Source organism: Solanum pennellii, chromosome 6 (assembly GCF_001406875.1).
Source record: "Solanum pennellii chromosome 6, SPENNV200".
Taxonomy (NCBI): Eukaryota; Viridiplantae; Streptophyta; class Magnoliopsida; order Solanales; family Solanaceae; genus Solanum; species Solanum pennellii.
Genome location: NC_028642.1, coordinates 58,799,805 through 58,815,782, shown reverse-complemented (window position 1 = coordinate 58,815,782; position 15,978 = coordinate 58,799,805). Strand labels below are relative to the sequence as shown.

General features: G+C 27.1%; 2 protein-coding genes across 2 annotated transcripts; both read left to right on the top strand.

The window, feature by feature from the left end:
* The first annotated feature begins 9,947 nt into the window (after nucleotides 1-9,947).
* On the top strand, nucleotides 9,948-11,952 carry LOC107022626 (dehydrodolichyl diphosphate synthase 2-like). Its single transcript, XM_015223223.2, has 3 exons — nucleotides 9,948-10,420; nucleotides 11,199-11,272; nucleotides 11,373-11,952. The coding sequence occupies exons 1-3, from the start codon at nucleotides 10,079-10,081 to the stop codon at nucleotides 11,830-11,832; spliced, it is 876 nt and encodes a 291-aa protein (XP_015078709.1). The 5' UTR covers nucleotides 9,948-10,078; the 3' UTR covers nucleotides 11,833-11,952.
* A 2,842-nt stretch (nucleotides 11,953-14,794) lies between these two features.
* Nucleotides 14,795-15,974, top strand: LOC114077645 (putative receptor-like protein kinase At3g47110). The gene is made up of 2 exons (XM_027917977.1): nucleotides 14,795-15,902; nucleotides 15,970-15,974. Exons 1-2 carry the CDS (start codon nucleotides 14,795-14,797, stop codon nucleotides 15,972-15,974), a joined length of 1,113 nt encoding a protein of 370 aa, XP_027773778.1.
* Nucleotides 15,975-15,978: the final 4 nt, after the last annotated feature.

The window sequence follows — 15,978 nt, the reverse complement described above, 5'->3', positions numbered from 1 at the left end:
TAGAGGGTGTTTTTGTAAAAGATAAAAGTTTGGGGTAAACTTTTAATTTTTAAAAGATTTTAAATAATGAGATTTGGCTCAAATATTTGAAAAAACTAGTATTTAAAAATTTGAAATATTTGCCAGAAGTATTTATCAAATAACGACAAAGTGTATATACAAACACTATTTGCTTAGTTTTTTCTCAAATATTATTTGAAAAATCTATGGCAAAACGAGCCCTTATCTCATTCATCTCCTTAAATTTTTCCTTTTACCTTCTATTTTTGTAATTTTCTACAAATATTAATTTAATTATCTTTTTAGTATCATAAATCAATATTATACTTTTTACTTCTACAATTTTCTAAAAATAAAATATTTTATTTATCTCTTTTACTTATTACCATAAACGTTTTATTTACTATAATTAATTACTTTTCCTTTATACCCTTTTTAAATATAATTTTCTAAAAAATCTAATTTTTTTATTATCATAATTTAATATTATACTTTTTATATCTACAATTTTCTAAAAATAAAATATCTTATTTATCTCTCTTTTACTTATTACCATAAACATATTATTTACTAAAATTAATTACTTTTTCTTTCTTACCTTTTTTAAACTAATTTTTTAATTATCATAATTTAATATTATACTTTTTATATCTACAACTATCTAAAAATAAAACATCTTATTTGTCTCTCTTTACATATTATCATAAACGTTTTTTTCATTAAAAAATTATTTATTCATTAGGATTAGTAAGATGAAACCTAACCCTTTGCTTATACTAGTCCATTTATCTCTATTGATATTTTTTATGTTTAATAAAAAGTCGCTAGACCCTGTATAGTGATAAATTTGCTTTTAAAAAATAAAAATATAAGTTTTTTTTACTTCTTTTGATCTCTAATATCTGCCAAAAAAAAAGAAAATTTTTTTAAATACCTTATTCATCTCTCTTCATTATTAATTAATTTATTATTTTTATCACTTTTCACCATTATTATAATTAATTAGTTATCCTTAAATTCCTCTTTTTACTTTTTATTTATATAATTTCTCGAATCCTAATTTATTTTTCCTTTTTATTATCATAATTTAATATTATTCTTTTTATTTCTACAACTTTCTAAAAATAAAATATCTTATCTATCTCTCGTTTATTTATTACCATAAACGTTTTATTTACTATAATAAATTATTTTCCCTTTTAAACCTTTTCTAAATATAATTTTCTAAAAAATCTAATTTATTTATTTCTTTTATTATCATAATTTAATATTATACTTTTTATATCTAAACTTGCTAAAAATAAATATCTTATTTATTTCTCTTTTACTTATTATCATAAACATTTTTTTTCATTAAAGAAAATTTACTTCATTAGGATTACCAAGGCATAGTCCCCCTTCCTTGTACTTGTCTCTATTACCATAAACATGTTATTTACTATAATTAATTACTTTTCCTTAACTTCCTCCTCCTTTTTTTTTTTTTTACCTTCTTCTAATATAATTTTCTTTAAAAATTGAATTTATTTTATCTTATTATTAGCATAATTTAATGTTATACTTTTTATATCTACAATTTTCTAAAAATAAAATATCTTATTTATCTCTCTTATATTTGTTACCATAGACATTTTTTTTCATTAATTTTGTCTCAATGAATTTCATTTAATCTGTTGTCATAAAAATTAGCAGAAAATTATAAATATTTTTTTTATTTCATTACTAATACTAATATACTATTAATTGATTAATTTACGCAAGTCCCTTCCTCTTCCTTCTCTCATATCTCTTCCGTTTTATTAAAAAAAATAATTTAAATTGAAATGAATTTCAATAACATGTATTTCCTATTAATTAAGTTTTACTAATTAATTATTATAATTTCAAATCGATTACAGACCTTTTAACCTTCCATTCTTCTTTATATTTTCAAAAAAATCTCATTTCTATCATAAACTCATTTGCAAGCTTATTCTTTTTAATTTTGTACTTTTTCTTTTGAGTTGCAGAATTGAATTTTCTAGTGACAAGAATGCAGTAAAATTATGTGCTAATTTTTTAAAGAAAGCCATGATTTAAAGGTGCATTTGTTTGTTCTTTTTAATTTATGCTCTCTCATTTTTGCTTGATTTATTGTGATATTAACCTTTTAAATTAATTTGATATTACTTCTAATCTAATAAATAGCCTACTAAGTTGTTATGAGTTTATCAATCTTTTGGCTAATCTTTTCATATTAAATTAATGAAATGACATACTCTTTCATATTGTGTTTTAATGGACGATAAACAAATTTCTACATGCTACATCATTCACCACATTCTTTTATTCAAAAACTAAAACATGCATCATGTTCAAGTGCAATCATGTCTATCATTATTACTCATAGCAAGGCAAAGTTAGAAGGGTCAGACACGAGCTTAATTTATTTGGGTTAATATAATTAAAACATCGGACATGAGTTAAAATAATTAGAAGAGATATAGTTAAAATTGGGTGATATGTCATTTTAAAAGAAAAACGAATAATTTTACTTGATTAATAATCTGTACACGGCGGAGTTATGGATGCTTGCATAATATTTTCTCTGTCTCTATTTAGTTGTTCACTTTAGAAAAGACACATATATTAACATAACAATAATTAACATAGTGAAGTTACAATTTTACCCTTATTAAATATGGTTTCAAAAAGGACGAATTAAAACTTAGAAATTTTCAAGAAATTTAAATGAAGGTATAATAGGAAAAAAAGTTTTGTCCTTTCTTGATTTGTCAAAATGAACTAGTAAATATAGACATCTAAAAGTAATAATATGGACAAGTAAACAGGGACAAAGGGAGTATAACATAGGATAAAGTTAGCTATTAAACAGAAGTTGATAAATATTTTTTTACCCTTTTTCCTATAATTAGACCAAAAGATATATAATTATAAGATCAGACAATATAATATAGTGAGATATATAATTAATCGAAAAAAAGAAAATTGATTAAACCACATATTAGTATACTACCATAATAAAAAAGAGGAAATCACCAAATTAAATTTAAGGGAATTGTTATACATTTAAAATCAGTTCTCACAATCCATCTACACCCTCAAGGTGTAGATTAAATGGAGGTATTATGAAGATCGTGACAATATATTATTTGATGATAAGTCCTCCAAAATTGCTTCTACGTTATCCGTAATCTTTACTAAACATAAATGATCCAAAATAATTATTATTTTTAAAATAAAGATATCTTTATTTATTTTTATTGTTCATTATAATGAAATTCCTCACTCGCCTTTGTTCCCAGTGGGGAATCAACGTTTTGACTATATTTGCATTATCTACTGAAAATTGAATTCGTCCTAAAGTAAGTCATTCTAGTTTAATTTCCTTTGAGATAATATTAAATTTTACCATGATATATATCAATCTTTTGTGATCTATCATGTAAACTATATGATAAAAATCATCAAGTAAATGATTTTTCTATTTTATCTGTTAACATATCTAAATATTGGGTGATGCAGCAAGAGGTTGACTTTCTCATGGACTTGTTTTTAAATTTGGCAACCTCAAAAGAAAACTTGGGTGAGTGGACAAGGTAGGCTCTTTGCAAATGTTCTATAATCATCAAGTGTTTTTCTGTTATAATCACTTTATAGATTTGAATATATGTGAATAATTAAAATTTGCAATAAAATTTTAATATTGTTAAAATGAGAATGACTTAGTTTGACTTAGCACGAAATTTATGAAAAGAAAGAAGATTTTTTAATCTTGTGACCTTAAATATGTCACGTAAAAAGTTTTGAAATTTAAGTATTTCAAAAAAGGGGGTCATTTTTTTTTAAATAGATTAAAAAAAATTGAATCATTCTTTTTAAAACAGAAAGAATATTAGTTATCACTGCTACCAATCACCCACCATTTTCAATTATGTACATCACTGTTACCAAATCTTATAATCACCCATTAATTATTATCACTAGTCATCATTTGCATTCTCCACCCAAACACCATTACAACATGCATCTGATTCAAACACCACCATGGCACCATGGAACAAAAAATAAATTATATCACTTAATGATGCTTTATTTTTTTGTATCTTCTTTTGTTTAAAAATTAGGCTTTCAATCTCTTCTCGATTGAAAGCCAAATTATACAAAATTTGATCGAACACATAATTTTACATGATAATATTGATATACAAATATCATTTCATTTATTGGGGATAAATCAACCATTTCCAAGTATTTACGATCAAAGATAAACTTGTTTAAATTTTGAAATTCAAAAAATACATATATAAATTGAGAAGAAGAAAGTACTAATTATTCATTTCTATGTTGGGCCAATTTCTAGTTACAGTGAGAAATAAGTATGAGTGAACCTTGGGAAGTTATCTGGACTGAATCATGTAGCATGCAACATATATTTCAATTAACATTTATATATATGCCCTCTTATTTTGAGTGTGCATAAATAAATATGTCATTTAATTTGATTTAACGCGACTTGTCACGTAGAACGTATTCATCTTACTCCGTTAAACCGATATTATGTTATACTTCAGCTCAATCTAATTGAAGATTTTCAGTTATGTATCTTTATGGCCATGTTCAATTGAGTGAACATAGTAGAAAAAAAGAAGATGAAAAAACTTAGGTATTAAGTCGATAACATATATTATTAGAAAGTACTACTTAATATAAATCACATTAAATAACAATTTAAAATCATATAATAAAAATTTAGTTAACTTTCTTAATGTCATTTATGCCACGAAATTTTCGACCAAACTAAATCATTATATAAAGCAATTTACCAAAATGATACATTTTTCTAAAATTTTACAAAACTAATATAAAAGTATTTCATAGTAACATTTTAGGGTATATTTCCTTTTTTAAAACTAACAGCATTAGGTTGATATACGTTACTGTAAGTAACGTTTTACTCCTAAAATGTTATTTTGAGTAACGTTTTACTCCTAAAACGTTACTGTGACGTTTTACGAGTAAAACGTTATTGTGAGTAATGTATATCAATCTAACACCGTCGGCTTTTAAAAAATAAAATATACCCTAAAACGTTGTTATGAAATACGTTTGTACTAATTTTGTAAAATTTTTAAAAAAACGTATTATTTTGATGAATTGCTTTTTATAATTACTTAGTTTGTTCAAAACCTCGAGCTCTTTGTATCTAGTATCTAGTATTTGAGATGGGAGAGTACTATAGAATGATATCTAACCTTGATTTTATATATAATTTTAATAGGGAAAAGGGTCTGATATACCCATCAACTTTGTCATTTGGAGCTGATATACCCCTCGTTATAAAAGTGGCTCGTATATGCCCTTACCGTTATACAAACGGCTCACATATACCCCTGCCGTTACAAAATGGCTCACATATACCCTTCATTTAACGGAAGTTAAAAAATTAGTTTTAAATTTATATTTTTTACTTCTATTTTTTTAAAAAAAATTATTTAGGGGTATATATGATTCTTCTATCAAAGTTCAAGGTATATTTTAATTTTTTCATACATAAATTATTTTTTGACTTCTTTTATTATAATTATTTGAATTTCTTATTCTTATTTTATTTTTTTCTTTCATTCCTTAGTTTAAAGAATAAAAAATTAAACTATTTTTTTGTGTGTATTGTAATTTAATTTCGTATCGAAGAAAAAATTTGGTCATCTACAATAAGTTTTACAAGAATATTAGTGAAACATAAATAAATTTGATTATCAAAATAATAATTATAAATTAGTCATTGAAACAAAAAAAAATATGTTTGACGAGGATTAAATTTACTCATATGAGATTATATTTTTTAGAAAAAAATAATAAAAATTTAGATTAAAATTATTATTTTTTTATTTCCGTTAGAGGAAAAGGGTATATGTGAGCCATTTGTTTACAAGTAGAGGTATATATGAGTCATTTTCATAACAAGGGGTATATCAGCTCTAAATGACAAAGTTGAAGGGTATATCAGACCCTTTTCTTATTTTAATATTAGAGCTACAATGAAATGATCACCCACTTGAACCAGTGTCATGTTCCTAGGCTGAATATCTGGGTCAATGCTCTAGATCAACACGACAAAGAAAACGGAAATATCAGGTAAGCGAAAGTGTACACGTTACATTATTAATTTATGATTGAATATTTCGTGCAAGCTTAATTTTTAAATTTATAATGCGCGCATCAAGGAATTTAACTACTATTTCTATTAATTAAAAGGTATACGTTTGATAAGATGCCTAGAATGCATTTTGAAATAGAAAAAAACGTACAAACAACATGTTAACGCTGGGAGTCTCTATTTCCAATATTAGACTTACCAACAGATCAAACCAATATAATTTTGGTACCATGATTCTTGCAACTACTACTACTAACAGTTTTGATGCTGCAGCTATGGGGCTTGGCCGAGGGCCGTCAGTGGCACTGCCGGAGGGCCTCAAGCTAGAATTAATGCCAAAGCACGTGGCGGTTATTATTGATGGTGGGCAAGAGAAAAAGGTTTTAGCGTATGGCAAGGTCACTGCGCTGGTGGAGAGAAAATGAAAGTCCTCAACTCGCCTTTGTAGCCAGTGGGGAATCAAAGTTCTCACTCTCTTTGCTTTTTCTACTGAAAACTGGACTCGCCCTAAAGTAAGTTATATCACTGATGTATGACATTAATATGTAATGATAATGAAAGATACAGTCTATCCAAATATTTTAGATGGGAAAATGTTTAAGTATCTCCTAAACTATGATCAAAATCTCAGAGACACATCTTAACTAAACTTAAGTCCTATTATCTCCTGAACTTATTTCTTTTGTAATTTTATACACTTTTTGTCTTACATGGCACAGTCCGTGACTCCAGGCAATTGAGACGCGTAGAAGATATTTTAATGCCACGTAAGCCAAAAAGATGCACAAAATTACAAAAGAAACAAGTCGAGAAGGGTAATAGGACTTAGAATAGTTAATATGTGTCTTTGAAATTTCGATCATAATCTAAAAGAGTATTTGTGCATTTTCCCTATTTTAGGCACTAGTTAAAACAATAGTATTATACTATACGATACATTTAACAACCATCCAAACATAAAGTTTTACGATGAAAATTATCACCTTTTTTTTATTCATCATGTGAAATCATTAAAAAGAATTTTTTTTTTTACAAATGTGGGATAAGGCGTCGTTGAAGCAAGAAGTGTGAACTACAGATAAACAAAGTAAGTGTATCGTTATCTTTTTCAACAACGAATATAAGAAAGAACAATATTTTCTGATTTGTTGACCATATATATTACACATAAATTTATTTATTTCTAGTATATACACCATAATCTCATGATAAAAACCATCAAGGTGAAAAAGAAAAATGAATTCTCTATTTTATCTGTTAACGAATCTAAATAATTGGGCGATGCAGGAGGAGGTTTTGATTTGGCTAGCTCACAAGAAAACTTGGATGAGTGGACTAGGTAGGCTCTTTTTAAATGTTTGCCTACGTAATCAGAGACGGAGTCAAAGTCAAGTGTTTGGAGATTCTAAATCTATTTTGCAAAAAGTTGTTCTCTGACATGGAATAAGAAGATTTTATTGACGCTTTAAAGTCGTTTCAGCCAAGAGAAAGGCGTTATGGTGGATCACAAAAAATCTAGTAATAATATTTAATCGTCGAGAATTAATAATAAGTATTGATTATAGGCATAATACAAAAACGTGTTATTTAATGAATTAATATCTCATACGGCCGCTCAACTTTGATTAGTTTACTTAGAAAGTCATTCAATTTTGAGTAGTTTATGTCTTAAAGTCAATGAACTTTGTTTTATCAGTCAAAAGTCACTCAACTATTGATATTCCACTTAGGAAGTCACTCAACTAATCATATTTTACTTAAAAAGTCATTCGATTAATATAAATAATTTATTTATTAAATTTTGCTGAATTGAAATTTCATTTTAAACTAATTTAAAAAAAAGGATGTGCAATTTAACTATTTATTGAATTTTAATTATTGAAATATATATTTTTTTAAAAATAATAAATGATCACTACTGTGCATAGTGCAATTGACAAATTAAAATTAAAATTTACAGAAGCATTGCTTATAATTTAATAAGAAATAATAAATGATGGTTACTTTTAAATGTAGAATAGCAATTAAGAGAAAAAAAATGCTTTTCTATTCTCGCAATTATTTTACTAGAAGTCAGGAATTAAACGTGCTAAAAAAAAGTTATTGTTCGTTTTTTTTAAAAAATTGTAATTCAATAATTGAAGAAGGTCAATAAATAAGAAAATAAAAATAAATATCTTATATATTCTTAAAAAATAATTTTAAATAAACGTTAGATTTTAACAAAATAAATTATTTAAATTTGTTGGTTGACTTTCTAAGTGAAATATCAACAGTTCAGTGACTTTCCAAGTAAAACACTAATAGTTGAGTGATTTTTGAGTTATGAAATAAAGTTGAGTGACTTTCTAAGTAAACAACTCAAAGTTAATGACTTTCTAAGTGAAGTATACAAAGTTAAGTGATACATATTATCTCGTTATTTAATTTGATCTAACACGAATTGTCAACTATCTCTTATTATGCTCTTTATTTTTATTTTTTTGTAACAAACTATTTTTCTAATCGAACTGTTTGTGATATCTCATACTTTTGTTTCCAATACATCAAATAACAAATATTTTTGTAGTTTTCAAGAATAGTTACTATCAAGGAGAAAACGAAAATACAATTAATTTTATTTAAACTTATAAAATAATAACAAGTAATTTAAGATAGTAAATTATATTTAAAATTGCAGAATTATTTGAGATGAGGAAGTATAGAATGGACCCCAATTAGTTACAATATTTAGCCACAAAGGGGAAAAAATTAGAGATAAAAGCGCACTAAGATTGAAATATAAGTAAATTATTCACTTTGTCTCAATTTATATAATATATTTTTAATAAATAATTTTTTGAATTTCAATTTATGTAATATATTTTTAGAAAACAATTTATTCTATTCACAAGATAGGTCCACTATGATTGAAAATGGGTGAGCTACATATGAGTAGGAATTTAACTTCTATGTGTGTAGTGGGGTGGTAGAAGCTTAAAATCAACTTAAAATTTGGTAGAATTTAATTAATAATAAGTACAATTCAGCAATTTTGATTAAATTCTAAAATCTAATTTATTTTGATAACTCAATATTCCATTTCAAATTTGAAACTTGAGGGTACTTTTCAATAGAGGAAAATTACATAAAAACATTGTCTTTTAAAAATCAGTTTTGTCCAATAAAAATTAAATATGGTCAGAGAATACTAAGTAGCCAGTAAAATGTACGTGAATAAATTTTTACGTACAACTACTTAGGCTAACTACCTAATTTCACTAGTTTAAAAGCTAATTATTTAGATATATTTTAGTTTGCCATATTAGGTATTTTATGATATTTTTGTCTGTCCAAATACATTCAGATACGTCGAAATACATGTAATTTAAATATATTATATCCGAGTGGATTCACATTTATTTGAGATGCATAACAAATTATCTCGTCCGTCACTCTCACATGTATCTAGAATCTCCGATAAATGCAAATTATGTCAGTTACATACATGTACCTAGTGTACACTTAGTATGATTCGCATATAGTTGAGACACATATGAATCTTAATCTGTCTTTTTATTTTAGTGTATTTAGTAACAAAAAAATTAATAATAAAATACGAATTATATTTTAAAAACATAAATAATAATAGTAAATATGACAGCGAATTACGCGTAATTATATAATTTTTCCAAATATCTACACGCACGTTTCCATTACCATCTACTAGTAGTATATAGGATCCCCCCCACTAATTACTGTACAATGCAATTAGCCACAAAAAGGAAAAAATAGAGATTGCAAATTTGATCAATCCCTAAATTTATATTCTCTCTTTATAGACCTCGTGTCAAGTTTATTAATGTCACATAAATTTAGATGAACTAGGGAGTACTAATTCAAACCGACGAGCTTTGAACCCAGATCACACAATACAACATGCTGTCCCTGGGATTCTCACTTCCTCCTCCTTCCAATAATAAACTAATTATTACCAGCAAAAACCAATATAATTATCGTACCAATTTAGCCAATGTTTGTTCTAATAATAATGTTAATGCAGTTGGGGATCAATTAATGACACTGCCTGAGGGTCTCAAACATGTTGCAGTGATCATGGATGGTCATAGAAGGTGGGCAAAAAACAAAGGCTTGACCGTAAAGCAAGGTCACCGCGCTGGCGGAGAGAAAATTCAAGTCCTCACCCGCCTTTGTAGCCACTGGGGAGTCAAAGTTCTAACCATTTTTGCATTCTCTACAGAAAATTGGGTTCGCCTCGAAGTAAGTTATTGTATTTCTTCCGTCCAAATTTACATTTGAATTTCGAGGGTAAAATAGTATAACTTTGATTGTGATTATCGAGAATCTCTAACTTTTTTGAAATAAAATTTACATATTTGAAAACTACGTAAAAACTACTTTAAGTCAACATAATTTATAATTCAAGATGTTCATGAAAAATTCCCGTCAAATAAAGACTTGTTTGAATTTTGAAATTTAAAATTAGTTGACTCATAAATTGGGGACGGAGGGAAATAACTTTTATGACGGTCTATTAAGCATGTTAAATACATCATCAAGAAAGTAAATTAAATAAAGAACAACAATTAAATATTTAGTACTTTTTCCGTTTCAAAAATAATGATCTTATTTTTCTTTTAGTCTGTTTAAAAATTAATGACTTATTTCCTTTTTTGGCAACGCTCTAAATTAAACTTTTCATATAACATATTTAATATCATAAGATTAAATGATATTTTAATACATTTAACATAACTTTAATTTAGAACTACAGGACTTGTAAAGACCATCGACCCAAGTAACCTGAGCCAAATTAACGACTATAGTACCGTTCTTAAGCAAAATATATATATAATGAATTTCAGAGAAAGTGACTTTCTTTTCTAACAATGAAATTAATTATACAAGAAATGAATCATATGTCTGATTATATTTAACTATATGTAATTATAATTACATATGACTTATTTAATTTCTAATACATTAATGTTTTGTGTTATTTGTTAAGAACGTAACTCTTTTAACTTGAGTGCCCCAGGAGGAGGTTGACTTTCTTATGAAGTTGTTTTTAGAGCTGATAGGCTCACAAGAAAAATTGGATGAGTGGACAAGGTATTCTACGTATTATCTATACATAGATATTTATCGTGATATTTGATATTCATTTTAAAATTCAACTTACTCGAATCAAATTATATTATGTGAATACTAGGGATGGTAGGCGAGTATCATTTATTGGGGATAAATCAATCTTTTCCAAGTCTTTACAGGAAGCTCTTGCTGTAATGGAGGAGAGAACAAAATTTAATTCTGGACTTCATGTAATAATAGCAATCAATTACAGTGGACGACAAGATATATTACAAGCAACCAAAAGCATTGCTATTAAAGTAAAAAATGGAGATTTAACTGTAAAAGACATTAATCAGAGCTTATTTGAACAAGAACTGGAAACTCATTGCGCCGAATTTCCTGAACCAGATTTGTTAATTAGAACAAGCGGAGAGAAAAGAGTTAGCAATTTCATGTTATGGCAATTAGCTTATACTGAACTCTATTTCGCGAATAAGTTATTTCCCGACATGGAAGAAGCTGATTTTATCGAGGCTTTAACTTCGTTTAAGTCAAGACAGAGACGCTATGGTGGACAAAAAAAACTGATAATAAGCTAATTTATGTACGAAGTTCCATTGAAATCTTGATTAAATTTTAATTGTCTGTTGCAATCCTTCCTATCAAACACCATATATGTAATTACTATTTTCATATCTTCAAAGTCATATGCTTTCAAATATGTCACCACCTTTATCATTTAGTTGGTTCCAGTTAGTCGATAATCGACTTTACAATTTTATTTTTTTTACATCACGTTTGATATTTGCACTATATTATAATATATTAAATTAAATTATAAAATTGAGGCGAAAAGTATAGTATATCATATCATATATTACTAAAAGCATGAACAAGAAAAAGTTGAAAGTTGAATTACAGTTTACCCTTTCTATAAATTAAATTTTTATAAAATATTTAAATATTTGATTGTATAAATTTAATTAAAAGGTTAATAACTTTTAGACTTCTAAAGATTAATTTCTATCTTATTAATTAATATTTATCATCTATAATCTATATGTATATAATAATTATATAAAAAAAAATAAAAAAAAAAGTTTTTACCTAATTTTCTATATTTTTCCTTTTCTTACAACTTTTTCCTTAACCCCTCTCATGAATAATATAATTTATGTGGATAAAGTATTATCCTTTATGATAAATAACGAAATTTAATAAGTTAAAGGGTGCAAATCTGCAAAATGGAGACACACGTTGATAATGTCCTCTCGATTATTATTAAAGAATGACTCTATCTATCTTCACAAATTTAAATTCATTAACGCTTAATTACGTGATAAGAATTTTAGTTTTTCTTTCTAAATGGTTTGCTAATTTTATTTTTTTTTCTTTTTCATATTCTTCATCTATTTATTATTATTTGTTAATTACTTATTCAACTTTTTTACTCTTAATATTCATAACACTCATCTTTTCATATTGATAACCTCCAAATATTTAAACTAAAACTTTAAGATATCTTTTGATATTCCTTCTATTCTATCTATATAAATTAACTTTTTTAATCTCATGAAACCCCTACCAAGATTATTAGGCTATCATTTTATTCTATAGTTAAAGTAGATGAAGAAGCTTCTTGAATTTTGATAGGATATGAAAGGAGTCGATAAGAACTCAGAGAGTTATGTACTAATTTTGTACTTATTATTTCATCTATACATTCATCAGTCTTATAAGAATAATGCCTACATTGAATTTTTTCTTAAATCTGTTTCTTTTTGTCTTTTTTTCTCTCCATCAGACTTCTTAATTTAGTTTTTTTTATGAATGTTTTATTGCATAAGTCTTTATTCTTATTTTCTTATTGTTACATTTTATTATTCATTACAATTTATATATATATTTCCATGAAATTTTTGTCATCGTATCTATAAAAATTCACATGAAACACACGTGGGAAGCACGTCCTCAGAAACTAGTATTATTATAAGTGGAAAGATTTTAAGTTTAAAGTTAGATTACGAAAATGTCCTTCACCAGTTTTTTAAATTAAAAAATCATTTACTAATTTTTAAAATCAAATTAATAATGACAATTAAACTATACCAAATATATGATTAGATGTTACAACTTATCATTTTCCATTTCTTAATGAATTTGATTGTTAAAACTTTTTCGCTTCTACCATTAAACACATTCATGCTTAAACCTTTCATGTACTTTCTCCCTTTATAAATTGGATAAAAAATATTAATCCACCACACTTTGTTTCATCATCTAATAGTTCTTCTGTCAGGAGCATTTTTTATTGGTCACTATTTTTCTTATTGATTTGTGTCTTCATTCATTTTTTATTTTCATGGTTGTTGGAGAAGCACATAATCTAATAGTTCTTGTAATATTTTTTTATTGGTCACTATTTTTCTTATTGGTTTATTTCTTTCATTCATTTTTTTTATTTTTAATGATTGTTGGAGTATTTATATCCCAAGAAATTTCAGCCTTGGAACTTAATTCTAGCCTTACAAGTTGCTCATCATTCACAAAAAGAAATGTTGATACTTAAGTTCTAGGCAAAAAGTAAACACTAAAAAAAGTTTATTTTATATGCACAAAAAGACATATAGAAGTACGTCAGACAATGTCGAGCAATTTTATATCTTGAACCTATATAAATTATCATAGTAACAGACATCAAACATGCGAGACACGTTTTTAGAACTAGTTTATTAATTAAGTATCAATAACAATATCACATATTAATGGAATTAGTATTAAATCATAACATGCAAAATTGTTAGATAAACTTGTCCTTTTAGCAAATTCTAAAATTTATTTTAGATGAGGGAAGTTCACTTTCCTAAGTCAAATGTCAATTTATTAGTCAGTACTCATCTCATTATTCAAAGATTCAGTGAATTTTATTACAATAAAAAGATTTGACAAACAAATAAGAAACTCTTTGGTCTTCTCCTTTCTCTTAAAGGGAGAGCCGTTTACCTATACAAGTCTATATTTGTCTGACACTTAAAGTCATTGGCCATACTTTGACTCAAGGGATGGTATCCTGTTTGATTGGTAAATCTAGAACCTTTTTATTATTATTATAGTCGTGATATTCAGATCAATTTTTATAAATATGATGATTAATTTCACAAGATATGTTAGCTTCCATCAACATTAAGTACCGAGTAAGATTTGCTAAGAAAGTGTCCTTTCCCTTCACATGATCTTTTTTTTTAAAATACAAGTTATATGCACTGATTGAGTCAAAATAACTAAAGTCTAAACAGCCATGTCACTTGCAAAATAATCCATGTAAATATCTATAATATACTATACTTATTGATAAGCCCATAAAAATATATCCAATATGATATAATAGGTTAAACTACACTGATAATGTTGTAAAAGAATTTGTACACTACCAGTGTGTACAACTTTAATCCCCTTTGGTACCCCACACAAGAAATAATGAACTCATTATAAATAGCAGAATCAAATGTCACTCTGTATTATCCGCTTCTCCACATATCACCTAACCTTCTCAACCCCTAAATGGAGCTTCAAACTAGCTTTGTTCATTCAAGCTGTCTCTTTTTTCTCTCAGTCCATACTATCCTCTTCATGTTCATATACTTATCTTTTCCACAGTGTGCTTCAGCAGGCATACTTGGGAATCAAACAGACAAACTTGCATTACTTGATCTTAAGTCCCAAATAACTGAAGATCCACAAGGACTCATGGATTCTTGGAATGCTACTCTCAATGTCTGCCAATGGCCTGGTGTTACATGTGGCCATAAACATCAAAGGGTCATTACTTTAGATCTCAAAGACCATAGATTGGCTGGCACTATATCACCTAGCATTGGCAATCTTTCATTTCTTCGAATTCTTGACATCTCGGATAACTCCTTTCATGGTGTAATCCCTCCAGATCTTGGCCAATTGATCAGACTTCAAACCATGAACTTAAGCTTCAACTTCTTGAGAGGTGAAATCCCTTTTACCCTGTCTCGTTGCGTTAATGTTGTTAACCTAATTCTAGACCATAATATCCTTCAAGGACACATTCCTACTGAACTTGGTTCATTGACAAAGCTAGAAATGTTGTACCTCAAGAACAACAATCTAACAGGAAATGTTCCGAATACTGTCGGAAATCTTACATCTCTAAGAGAGTTTTACATTTCCTACAATGACTTGGAAGGTGAATTACCTGAAACAATGACCAATATGAGAAGCTTGATTGAGTTAGGTGTTTCAGTGAACTCTCTGACCGGAGAATTTCCCCCTGCACTCTACAATCTTTCATCTCTTACACTTATAAGCTTGTCATTTAACAAGTTCAGAGGCAGACTTAGAACAGATTTTGGCCCTGCCTTCCCAAATCTTCAGAGGTTGTATTTGGCCAACAATTACTTCACTGGTTCAATACCAGCTTCATTGTCCAACTGTTCGGATCTTCTGCGGCTTGATATTCCTATAAACAATTTCACAGGAAATATACCATTGAGTTTTGGAAACCTCAAGAATCTCTTATGGCTTAATGTTCTCGATAACCAACTTGGAAGTGGTGCACCTGATGATCTAAATTTCATAAATTCTTTAACCAATTGCAAAATGCTTGAGTTCCTGGACATTGCAAACAACAAATTTGGAGGTATGTTGCCTTACTCTATAACTAATCTCTCGACAACATTGACAAAGCTACTGATTGGATACAACAGGATAAGTGG

Coding starts and splice junctions, on each gene's coding strand:
- LOC107022626 (XM_015223223.2), top strand. CDS start 10,079: ATGCTGTCCCTGGGATTCTCACTTCCTCCTCCTTCCAATAATAAACTA. Junction 10,421..11,198: donor AAAATTGGGTTCGCCTCGAA/GTAAGTTATTGT, acceptor TGAGTGCCCCAG/GAGGAGGTTGACTTTCTTAT. Junction 11,273..11,372: donor AAATTGGATGAGTGGACAAG/GTATTCTACGTA, acceptor TGTGAATACTAG/GGATGGTAGGCGAGTATCAT.
- LOC114077645 (XM_027917977.1), top strand. CDS start 14,795: ATGGAGCTTCAAACTAGCTTTGTTCATTCAAGCTGTCTCTTTTTTCTC.